This window comes from Podarcis gaigeae (genome assembly GCF_964106915.1).
Source record: "Podarcis gaigeae genome assembly, chromosome: 1".
NCBI classification, from domain to species: domain Eukaryota; kingdom Metazoa; phylum Chordata; class Lepidosauria; order Squamata; family Lacertidae; genus Podarcis; species Podarcis gaigeae.
The window spans coordinates 43,381,865-43,394,040 of record NC_139678.1 but is presented as its reverse complement, the minus strand read 5'-3'; the positions used below and the strand labels follow the sequence as shown (position 1 = coordinate 43,394,040).

At 39.2% G+C, this 12,176-nt stretch overlaps 1 protein-coding gene across 3 annotated transcripts in view; it reads left to right on the top strand.

Moving 5' to 3' along the window:
* Nucleotides 1-12,176, top strand: part of INO80 (INO80 complex ATPase subunit) — a 56,090-nt gene that overhangs the window by 8,932 nt on the left and 34,982 nt on the right. For 2 of the 3 annotated variants that reach the window (XM_083744165.1, XM_083744164.1), the window contains exons 2-16: nt 294-479; nt 1,032-1,198; nt 1,466-1,533; nt 2,128-2,289; nt 2,598-2,718; nt 3,252-3,466; nt 4,919-4,972; nt 5,618-5,821; nt 6,679-6,874; nt 7,028-7,095; nt 7,426-7,635; nt 7,951-8,031; nt 8,749-8,844; nt 9,746-9,805; nt 10,703-10,845. In XM_083744165.1, the coding sequence (XP_083600291.1) occupies nt 337-479; nt 1,032-1,198; nt 1,466-1,533; nt 2,128-2,289; nt 2,598-2,718; nt 3,252-3,466; nt 4,919-4,972; nt 5,618-5,821; nt 6,679-6,874; nt 7,028-7,095; nt 7,426-7,635; nt 7,951-8,031; nt 8,749-8,844; nt 9,746-9,805; nt 10,703-10,845 (1,988 nt within the window). In that variant the 5' untranslated portion in view covers nt 294-336. The remainder of the gene's footprint in view (nt 1-293; nt 480-1,031; nt 1,199-1,465; nt 1,534-2,127; nt 2,290-2,597; nt 2,719-3,251; nt 3,467-4,918; nt 4,973-5,617; nt 5,822-6,678; nt 6,875-7,027; nt 7,096-7,425; nt 7,636-7,950; nt 8,032-8,748; nt 8,845-9,745; nt 9,806-10,702; nt 10,846-12,176) is intronic. The other variant, XM_083744166.1, reaches the window with a different exon arrangement.

Below are 12,176 nucleotides of genomic sequence, written 5' to 3'. Positions count from 1 at the left end.
ACAATGGCTATTGGTATAGAATTTAAACAGGACATGAGCAACCTGATCTTCCAAGCACATGCATTGACAAGCATTACAGGTCAAGCCAATATAAGCCGCAATTAAAAAATCCCCATGAAAAGAAACAGGATCCTGTGAATTTATTACTTTTTATATATATTGTAAACCACCCTGTCATCCTTGGATGAAGGGCAGTATAGAAATTGAATTCACAGCAACAACAACATTTTAAAAAAACATGGACTTCAAATAGATATGATTATGCTAAATAGTTACGTTCTGTTTTGGAACAGCTGTGCGTTAGGAGGCAACTTTGCATGAGGAGAGGCTTGTTCTATGGCCTCAGAGCTGGGTGCAAGAGAGGATGGCAACTGCACAGAGCTGGCAACGCCCCTCTATTTGCGATATCTGGAGAAAGCTCTGCGGTTGGATCATTTTTTACGTCAGACTTCCGCTATCTTCAACAGGAATGTATCCAGGTACTAAAAGTTTTACCTTACTTCGATTTGGGAACATGTAGAAAAGAGGCATCTTTTTGTTTTCATCTTAAGTGTGTCGGATGCTATGAACCCTGGCTTGAATTTTCACTTTATTTTATGAAAAGGAGCTTTCCAGGTGTTTTTTTTAAAAAATACATGCAACCAAATTTATAATTAGTTTTCACATATGAGTGGTTTATGTAAAATTTCTGAAAATTTTGAAGCCATGGAAGCAAAAGGTTTCCTTTTGGGAGGAAAAGGAAATATTGTGCAAAACTGAAACATGCTTAACTTCCTTATAAAACCTGAACTTCCTACAATACTTTAAGAGCATGAAATGTATCATGTTTAATTTAGTTAGAATTTTAAATTGTAATCTTTTTTCATATGTGAAATTATAAATGGCTTAATCTTGTTCATAATATAATTACAAATATATCCAGTGCTGGGGATGGAGCAAAATGAGCATTTGCTGAGATGGAGTGTGGTTGTTTATTTGTACATCACTTGTCCTTTTCGCTGTGATAACTATTATTTTAAACTTTATTGTAGTGATGAAAGTGACGATGGATTGGATGACAATCCTCTGCTTCCTCAGCCTGGGGGTCCCTTGATACAAGTTAAAGAAGAACCTACAAGCTCCTTGCTTGGGGAGTCATCCGGAGCAGGAAGTTCTGGAATGTTAAACACACATTCGCTCAATGGAGTATTGCAATCTGGTAAATGTGCTTTACAATTAATTTTAGTTTGCATTGGGTGAGTAAACTGGCCTTTGACAGTAGACATGTGTTTGGGACAAGGACCAATATGCTTGCCAATTGCAGAATTTAAACTATCCACTTTCAAATGGATGAAAGCTAACAGCCTTTGTTATCTCTGCATATGTATTTTTTTGTACTTAGGGCAGGGATAAATGCTTTCTCCAGCTAAATTTGTTGACTCATGTGAATAATACCATTTTTTATCTTATTGTGTCGTTTAAACAGAGCCAAAAGCAGAAAAAGGGAATCTATACAACTTTTCCAAATTGAAGAAAAGCAGAAAGTGGCTAAAGGTGGGAATTTTATTATTCTGAAATCCAAATGTGTTTACATTGATACTTCTGTTGCATTATTTTATGATGTAGTTACAGAAATCAGAAAGCTTTCTAAAAACAGTGAAGCTGTCAAAGCATCTCACCATCTGTTAAAACTTCTTGGCTTCATGGAATCGAGAGGAATTAATTTTGTTAATCCTACATTACAATCCCTGATATGTGTGCAGTTGCTTGCTTAGTATTGTAGCATTATTTACCTGGTCAGTTGCCCTAGTGTGATGAGAAAGGCATTAAAAGAATCTCTGAATGAGTTGGGCAGGGTGGAGATAGGGAATCCTGACATGGGAGTTTCAAAATCTTGGCGCACATTGAGAATGTATACTATTTTTTCTTATTACTATAATAAAAGTTTCTTAGGATTGCAAGCAGGTGAGGTAGTGGGAAGATATGTTAGGAAATGTTAAAGGGCTTAGGATGGTCTGTAGAAGGTGTTACTCGTTTTTTTCATAACCTAGCAGTCCTAAACAGGCAGGCATTTTAAAGGAATTATTGTACGCTAATCTGGTCATCTTGCTCGCTCTTACTGACCTAAAATCCTCTCGATTTTGGCAGAGCATTCTCCTGAGTGATGACTCCAGTGACAGTGAGTCAGCAACTGATGAGGATGGGGAAGAAGGGGATGAATTTACTCTATCTAGGGAAGAACTTCACAATATGCTGCGACTGCACAAGTACAAGAAACTGCATCGAAGTAAATACAGCAAGGATAAAGAGGTAAAATTATAGAGCGTAATTTGTCCTTTGCCAATAATTTTGGAGAGGAGCTTTGCTAACCTGTGCCCTTCAGTACAAAAACCAGGCTTTTCATCCGGTTAGTCTTTGTTTTTAGAGCAGTGAAAACATTGCTGGCTTGCAAAGATAAAGATGCATGGGGTCATTATTTTGCTCATCCCAGCTTCTTAGTATGACATACAAAAGAACACAGCTTTCTTTTTCATATTGCGAATTTTCTAGCTCAGCTGTGTTCCTTAAAGCGTTTCTTAAGTAAAATACATATTTATAACAATTGAAGTCTACTTCAGTTACAGCAGTACCAGTATTACAGCGCAGGCTTGCTCTCCACGTATGATCCTTACTATGAACAACAGCGCCATCTCATAGGACCCAAGAAAAAGAAGTTCAAAGAGGAAAAAAAATTAAAAGGTAGGCATTGTATTGATATACTTTCTTAAGATTTTATAAGGGTAGACTTCCTTTCCTACTGGGCTTCTAAACGTTTGTTTTTTTCTTTCATTCATCCTCCCCCAGTGTACTATACTATACTTATTTCACAGACTTGCATTCATGTTCTAGCTAATTATCCAGGTATATGTAACATCTTGATGCATCTTTGCCAAATCTTTGTCACAGCTCAATTTGACTTCTTCATTGTGTTTATCTTCTTTAATATTTGTGAATAGAATTTCATTTGAGAGAGGAAAAGTTATTTTGTTCTCACAAGATATTTCTGTATAAAAATGAAGGGAGGATTGTTCAGCCTCAGTAATTAAGCCTTCATGTGATTTAACTGCAGAGAAGAATTAGCAGATGTTATACATAGGATCAAGAGCAGGTTTCAAAGCAGTCCTCTTGCTATCTGTTATTGGAAGGAATAGAGCAAAAAATCATGAATGAATAATAGCGGCCTCAGTTTGTTGAGGGGTAGACTAATCATGTGGCCTTCTGTTCTCATGAAGCTAAGTTGAAAAAGGTGAAAAAGAAGAAGAGACGGGATGAAGAACTCTCGTCTGAGGAGTCTCCACGGCGCCATCACCACCAGACCAAAGTTTTTGCCAAGTTCTCTCATGATACCCCTCCACCAGGGTCCAAGAAAAAGCATTTATCCGTTGAACAGTTGAATGCTCGCCGGCGCAAAGTATGGCTGAGCATTGCTAAAAAGGAGCTGCCAAAGGTGAGCTTTGTCAGTAAAAAAGAGTGAAATAAATACGTTTGGCTGGCAGAGAGTCAGCAAATGCAGGAATGCAGAATAAGGTAAGGTAGAAGGCCAGGCTAATATTTTATTATTGGTCAATTGTAGGGTTGGCAATATTGGCTTATAGCCGTCTGCTTTTAGGGTGTATTTACTTTTTACAATTACTTTTCTGGTTTTGATTTAAATAAGCAACCTTTTGCTTGCCTAGAAAGAAGCAGTAAACCAATATGGCAAAAAGAGTGAAAGGGAGGGGGAGCGCATGTAAAATTGAATATCTTTGATGTGATATAACTATGAGTTGATGTAGAGAAGAAATAATTGTCCATGTTGTGGACTGGTTTATGGGAATGGGCTAGAACCTCAGAAATAATGAGCTTACAAGGCTGGCGTCGCAAGGTAATTGGGTGGAAGAAGTGAATGCCCATGGTCTATGTTCCCATAAAACCTGGATTGGTGGGAGCTCTCGGCAGCCAGCCAGGCCGAGGTCAGTGTCTATTTGGGCTTTTGACAGCAACTTGTTCCATTGCCCAGCCTACTGAGATTTCAGTGTAAGCGTTTGTTAATTAGCTGGATAAGTTAGTGTTTGTTAAAACAAAAAAAATTTCCTTCCAGTAGCACCTTAAAGACCAACTAAGTTAGTTCTTGGTATGAGCTTTCGTGTGCATGCACACTTCTTCAGATACACTGAAATAGAAGTTTCCAGACCCTTCTATATAGTGAGAAGGTGGGGAGGGGTATTACTCAGAAGGGTGGTGGGAATGGGTGATTGGCAGATAGCTGTGATGAGCCTGTTGACGACTCTTAACGACTGCAATAGGTCTTACAGGAAAAAGCAAGGGGTGAGAAGGTGAAAAATGGCTTTGTCATGTATAATGAGATAAGAATCCAAGGTCTTTGTTCAGACCAGGTGTCTCCATGGTTTTAAGTTAGTGTTTGTTGTTTTCTTACCTTCTGAGCTATTTTAATCGTGTGTAATTATTTGGAGTTTTTCTCTCTTGTAGAGTTTTGTTTTAGTAAAGTCTGTGTATAATTTTATGAAATTTGGTCCGGTCTGAGTTCCTAAACCCTTTAATTTCGACCACGCTTTTTGGAGCAAGGGTCATCCACCACCTATGTAGTTAAAAGAAAGAGAGTAACAAGTGTAGAGTGAAACTTAGTCATTTTACTATAGGAGGAAAAAATGTTTTCAGGAATTAAAGGCAAACGACATACTTCCTTGGTGATATTGATCATAGCTTTTCGGGGGGGGGGGTGTTTATTTGTGTTTTATTTAGCTGTAGCATGCCCCATAGCTTGATAATTTTTTATAATAGTCAGCTGTCTATACAACTCACACTTCGATATTGTAATTCAGATATATTTGGAAACAGTAAAATTACTTTTTAAGAATGTGACCAAGCAATGATTTCTTTAACTCTTTCTTTTTTTTAGGCATACAAACAAAAAGTTTCTGCCCGAAACCTGTTTTTAAGCAACAGTCGAAAGGTAAGATGCATCATACATCATTTTAATACAAGCTGGAATTTTACTTTATGTGAAACCTTTCAATCTATATTATTCTGTTTTTGTATTAAAGGAGTTTATATGCCATCATTCAAATTACCAGGGGCTTACAATACTAAATCAGAAATACAACCCAAATCATTAGAAACATAAAACCCTTAAAGACCAAAAGAAGCAGATAAAGCAATTGAAGTAAATATGTTGGAAAAATTAAAAGGGGGTTGTCTGGCCCCAAAATGCCATCAACATAGGCACTAGGCAATCCTTCTGGAGAGCATTCCACAGTTTTGTGCCATTACTAAAAGAACAAAAAACAAAACCCTTTCCCCCGTAACCACCTGTTGCACCTCAGATCACAGGGGAACCCAGAAAAAGACATCTTGATTGTGTGGAGACAGGCAATATTTCTGATATACTGGTTCCAAGCTGTGAAAAGTTTTATAGGTCAAAGCTAGCACTTTGCATTTGGCCTGTAAGCTAACCTGGTGCCAGTGAAGTTGATGAAGCACAGGCATAATATGACTCTTAATGCTCAGTCTCAGTTTGCTATCTTGTAGCAGTATTTTGAATTAGCTGCCATTTCCAAGTAGCCTTCAAATTCCATCTTTCCTACCTTTCCCTTGGTAGCTGGCTCACCAGTGTATGAGAGAGGTGCGTCGAGCAGCTATGCAAGCCCAAAAGAACTGCAAGGAGACTCTACCGAGGGCACGCCGCCTTACGAAAGAGATGCTTCTTTACTGGAAGAAATACGAGAAAGTGGAGAAAGAACACCGCAAAAGAGCCGAGAAGGAGGCACTGGAGCAGCGCAAACTGGATGAGGAGATGAGAGAGGTGAGACTATATCACAGATAGAGGAAAATTTAGGCAGCAGAACCGAGATATAAGCTGCAGTCATTGCAGTGCTCTGTATGTCAAGAGAAGCAAACACACTGCACTCCAATTTTTATTTCTTTTTATGATTGTGATCTAACTGCTTTTTTTAAAATTCCCAGCTAAAAAAAATGCCATGCTCCTCACGCTGTTACTTTTAGATTACCTGTGGCTGTCCAGGTGTTCTTGATCTCCAACTCAGCCAAAAGCAACTGGTGGGCCAGCCTTTCCTCACCCTTGACCTCGGGGAAATACTTTTAATGTTTCTGGATACATTGGTGGTGCAGATCTGAGTGCTACTTTTTAAGTGCATCTGATAAGCCAGGTGTCCTTTGGCCTGCATAGCACAATTTTCTGTGCTAGGGTGCTGGTTTCCTTTAGTTGAGAAATAAGATCTCTTTACATGCCCTGAACAGTAATCTTTTACTGTGTCAATATGCAAGCCACTAAAGAAAGGCCTGGCTGTGTTTCTTTTCAGCTGAAAATGTCTTTTGTTTTTGTTGCCGTCTAAGCTCTATTTTCTGTTTTAATTTTGTATAATCCAGCCAAGGTCTACTTTACCTTATAAACATACGGTGCCTTTTCATAAGGTTTCATCTCAAGGTTAGCAAGAGAAAGAACAAATGTTTTTGCAGTGATAGGGTGATTCTCATCACTTTGATATTAAAATGGTACAAGGATATAATTAAGTCTTCAATATGTTTACAGTCATCAAAATTACGTGTATTGTTTTAATTTCTTTTGAGGTTACTTTGGTATACATCCTGCCAAAGTGAGCACTTTTGTGATTTCTTGTGTCCTTCTGTAACTTATTTTAGGCTAAACGGCAGCAGAGAAAACTTAACTTCCTGATTACGCAGACTGAGCTGTATGCACACTTCATGAGCCGCAAACGTGATATAGGACATGATGGAATCCAGGAGGAAATCTTGAGGAAACTTGAAGACAGTTCTATCCAGAGGCAGATTGACATTGGTGGAGGAGTCGTAGTCAACATTACCCAGGAGGATTATGGTAAGGAGGTGAACTGAACATGATTTAGGTGAATCATGCAAGTCATTGCTGTATTGCAGGCTTTTGGATATGTGTGTGTTTGGCCTATCTATGAAGGCTTGAGATTAATCCATGTGGACTTTTTTCTTTTTCCAAATTTGGTGGTATTTTCAGATAGTAACTACTACAAGGCTAAGGCCCTGAAGAATGCCGAAGATGCCTATCGGATTCATCAGGCCCAGGTAAGTACTCGGAAAGAACAACGGAGTAAAGTGTTCTGGAGTGCCTGGGACAGGAACGGGACACTTAAACTTGCCTTATATATTACTAGGTTTAGTCTGTGCACCATAAATCTGTTAATTTGGAATTCTGTGTCTATAGAAACTATGAGAAAGCTGGCTTCTGCTGATTTTAAAGCATGAGCAAGTGAAAGGGAAATATTACTACAATGAGTTTGTTAACCCTGATTCTACTCATGTAGAAACTACTGAGGTTTGTCCACTGGTAATGGTGTTCCACTAAGTTTCCATGGGTTATAACCTTCCCCCCCCCCCCCACTTCTCCTTGTTTAGACACGGTCATTTGATGAAGATGCTAAGGAGAGTCGGGCAGCAGCCCTTCGGGCTGCCAACAGATCTGGCAGCGGCTTTGGAGAAAGTTACAGCCTTGCCAACCCATCTATTCGGGCAGGAGAGGACATTCCACAGCCTACCATTTTCAATGGTAAACTGAAAGGTTACCAGCTGAAAGGCATGAACTGGCTGGCCAACCTTTATGAGCAGGTATGCGATTGTTACTTGCAGCTATTTCTTTGAGCCGAGTTCCTTCTTGGTATAGCTCCAAGGAAAGGGATGCATTGCTAGTAGATGAATTGGGCTCATAGTCTTGTAATTAAAAAATCCTTTATAAGGACAGCTCAAGATATGGTATCAAGGATAACCTCACAGATTATCAGATATTTTGGAACTTGCAAGTGGCATCTGATGTTTGAGGGAGGATAGCGGGCTCCAGTAATTTACTGATTTTCTAGCTGTCTCTTGGGCATTTTAGTCTGTCTTGCTCAGACTAGACTTGTAAAGTGGCTGTAACTCTTGCAGGGCATCAATGGAATCCTGGCCGACGAAATGGGGTTGGGTAAAACAGTGCAGAGTATTGCCTTGTTAGCACATCTGGCTGAGGTAGGTGGATTCTTTGTCTTTTACAACCCCCATACTTAATATGTGGTTTAAATGGACCTTAGCTTACACATTTCTGCATTGACATTTATTTTCAGTCCATACATCACCCAAATTGACCTGCTTTGCTATTCTTTTTTTTTTTTATAATAATTTTTATTAAGATTTTCCAAATTAAAACAAATTAAATCCAATTTATACACTTCTTCCAATAACCAGGACTTCCCCCTCCCCCCCTCTTGTGTTCCAAATCTTCTAAATAAACAATTAAATTCAACAAGTTCTTATCCCCAAATTACACTCATCGTCAATAACCCAATTTTTTCAAATTCCCATCCCCTAAGATCTGTCTATTCCCTTCCACGAGTTCCCCCCTTTCAAATATAATGCAGATAAAAAGAAAAAAAATTTTTTTACAGCCTTTGGATTCCAAATTTCCCTCCCATCTTTCCCTGTTGCGTTCCTTATATCCCTCCGACCTGCTTTGCTATTCTTAAGTGCCTTTCCAGGACTTATATAGCTGCACGCTTTCTGTGTTCCTTGTATTAGTCAATCCCCTCCTGATCTACAGCCCCACTGCTCCATTATCTTAACTGAGCTTTGTATATATTTTTCTACATAATTTCCTCATAGCCTATATATTTTCTTTATACACAATATTTCATTTTAATGTTGTTTCGGATATTGCTTCATCCAGTTAAGTTCTCTTTCCTCTTCCAGAGAGAGAACATCTGGGGACCCTTTTTAATTATTTCACCGGCTTCCACCCTAAACAACTGGCATCAGGAGTTTGCCAGATTTGTTCCTAGGTTTAAGGTAACAAGCATTCTTGAAATGATTCCACAGTTAACTTCCTGTTCTATTATATGCTTAGACTGAAAATTGATAGGGTGTAATAAGCATGTTGGTTCATTCTCTCCTCTCTTCTCACTGGGCTTTTTAGCTGCAATTTCCTAATTGTTTTCTAAATTTCTGGTGAATAACATTCTTGGGGTCTTAGTACACTGAGAGGATTGCCCCATCACCCCAGTGCCCACAAGTCCTCCTAGATGTTTTATCTTGTTTTTAATATTCTGTTGGGAGCCGCCCAGATAGTTGGGGTATAAATAAATTATTATTATTATTATTATTATTATTATTATTATTATTATTAGCTGTTTCACACTGCATGTAAAGTGTGGAGGGAAGAGAACATGTCCCTAAGCAAGATGCAGACAACAACCAGAGGAGTGCAACTCCTTGGTATGTGTACAATGTCTGTTTGGGGACTGTATGTCTTTACTTCACACTTCACATATTTATCACAAAAAACCACAATTTTCATGTGGTTGTTGCATAAAGTGAAAAGCGCCCTAGAGAAACTATACTGTGCATACATACTCATAATTTGTTTATGCTGTTCCTAGCTTTATCAGCAGATGGCAGCGTAGCATTAAATGTATTACATTTGAAAGAGAAATTGATGCTGCAATCAACATTCTATTCTTGTTCAGCAATTTCTTACAAATAGGATCTGTGCTTTTAGAAATATTGTTGCATTTTCCTTTTACGCTATGAATTGCACTCTGATTGCAGCCTGCCTTCATGAAAAATAATGCTTTATTGGATTTTTTTTGGGGGGGGTGTTTTGCATAGGGCAGAAATATGAAATAGCTCCACTTCTCTTCAGATTTGTTAAAAAGCACTTTCTTGACATTTGTTTATGTGTCCATCCTAGGTGCTACCTTACTGGGGAAATCCCCATGACCGAAAAGTGATCAGGAAATTCTGGAGTCAGGTACGTCTTAACTTATTTTAAAAGCCTTTCTGGTTCTTGTTCATTTACAATAGCCTATGAAGATATATTCCCAAAGGACAAATGATAAAATATCCATTATGCTGTTCCCATTTTCAGTTTTAGTTTAATATTCATCTTCCTTATCATACCTACCTCTGTGTTTCTTCTAAATCACATATTGTACAACCTTCCTAGTGTAGTGCTTAAGAGCAGTGGATGGGTAATCTGGTGAACCAGGTTCGCGTCTCCACTCCTCTACATGCAGCTGCTGGGTGACCTTGGGCTAGTCACACTTCTCTGAAGTCTCTCAGCCTCACTCACCTCACAGAGTGCTTGTTGTGGGGGAGGAAGGGAAAGGAGAATGTTAGCCGCTTTGAGACTCCTTAGGGTAGTGATAAAGCGGGATATCAAATCCAAATTCTTCTTCTACTTAAGTCCCAGTTTTCACTAGTCCACATTATATATCCTTTATTTCTCTTGCCCAGTTGCAGCATCTATGCTTACTCTCCCTTTCCTTGTGTGCTTCTGTTCTGAACCTCTGGGAATATCCCTTCCTTGCTCCAACATTTGAACTCTTCTTATGAAAGAATCTGTTGGCCCTGATTCTTAGAACAATGGAGGTGGAAGTCTGACTATAGCAAGCAGATTGCTTCCTGAGTGGTAGAACCACATGTCGTGGTGTAAATCATTAGGAAATTGGAGGTATACTTTAAAGGGAGAGTACCAACAATCTTCTTAATGTGGTATGTGGATCCCCCCCCCCCACTAACTCAGGCATTGAATTTGGAAAAGGATGGGGAATGTAATGTGTGAGTTCCTGAATACAGATATTTTACCTTAGTATCACTGATGAGTCAACTAAGTTTATATAACTAAAATATGTTTTTGTAATTGCAGAAGACTTTGTATACTCAGGATGCTCCTTTCCATGTCGTGATCACCAGTTATCAGCTTGTAGTCCAAGATGTGAAGTATTTTCAACGGGTTAAGTGGCAGTACATGGTGCTAGATGAGGCACAGGCACTGAAGAGTAGCTCTAGGTAAGAAAGAAAAAAAAATCTGAGTCTTTTTGGGCAGTGATAGAATAGGAAACACGGCTGTAACAGATTTATGCTATCTTAAAATGCTTAATATTGTAGTTCTTTTCTTACAAATTTTTCCATCTCTGATCAAGCTGCCATGACCTAGTTTAGATATACACTGTTGTGATAGCTTAGAAGGTTATTTAAAAAAACCCAAACACAATCAAGCAGTATATAAATTTTGATACATAAATCAAGGTGCCCATACTTTATCATCCCAAAGGAATCTGGGCAGTTTGTGACTGGAAAATTCACTTTTTCAGCTGGATGCAAGAATGTTTTCCCAAAATCTTTCTTAACAAGTTATTGAGTTGGAATTGATTGGTAGCACCCACCTCCTTGAAATTCTTGGGGTTGTGTTAACCTACTTGAATGGAAGGCTGTCCTTTTCCTGTGAGAAACCTGGCAGCATCCCAAGGCAATCGTCTACATCAGGAATCCATGGTACCTGCAGGACCTTGGAGAGCTCTCAAAGTCTTGCTGAAGCAGCCATAGAAGATGCTGTCCCTGCAAGCACTAGATCCAAGACTGTAAACTTTGACTGAACCTGTAATGCAGTAAGCCCGGTTCCCCAGAGGAGATGTTTCCCTTTGAGTCCTCTGTAGCACATTGTACAATCCCTGGGTATTATTATTATTATATTTATTTATTTCATTAATTCAGTTCATATCCCAACCTGCCTTCCAAAGGAGCTCAGGTTGGGAAACACATAGCTAACAAAAAACATATCTAAAGATGGTTAAAAACATTATCTCAGCCAATGATTTCAATGTTGCCAGGGACATTTACTATTTGCCATTAAATGCCTGGGCAAGCAGGATTGTTTTTAAATTCCTTCTGAAAGTAATGAGGGAGACAGACCTACCTCTCCAGGGGAAGCATTCCATAAATGGGGAACCACCACTGAGAAAGCCCTATCCTGTGTTAGCTCCAACCGAGTTGTGGCCTCACCTGCCACTCAATAGAGTCTGAGATGGTTGTATTGGGGAAGGCAATCTGTTAGGTACTTGGGTCCCAAGCCACAAAGGGATTTGTATGCTAGTACTAACACTTCAAATTGTGCCTGGTAGTTCACTGGCAGCCAGTGCAGTACTTTCAGAAGCAGCAATGCTTGATCCCATAGGCTGCCTCGCCAGCCAGCCATCAGCCACGTTCTTCACTAGCTGCAGCCTCTGTACCATCTTCAATGGCAGCACCACTGCAGACTGTGGGTCATGACTGAAGCTAGTGGCCAGATGTATTTATGGCTCAGTAATGTTTGACATCATTTGTTTATATCACAACATATG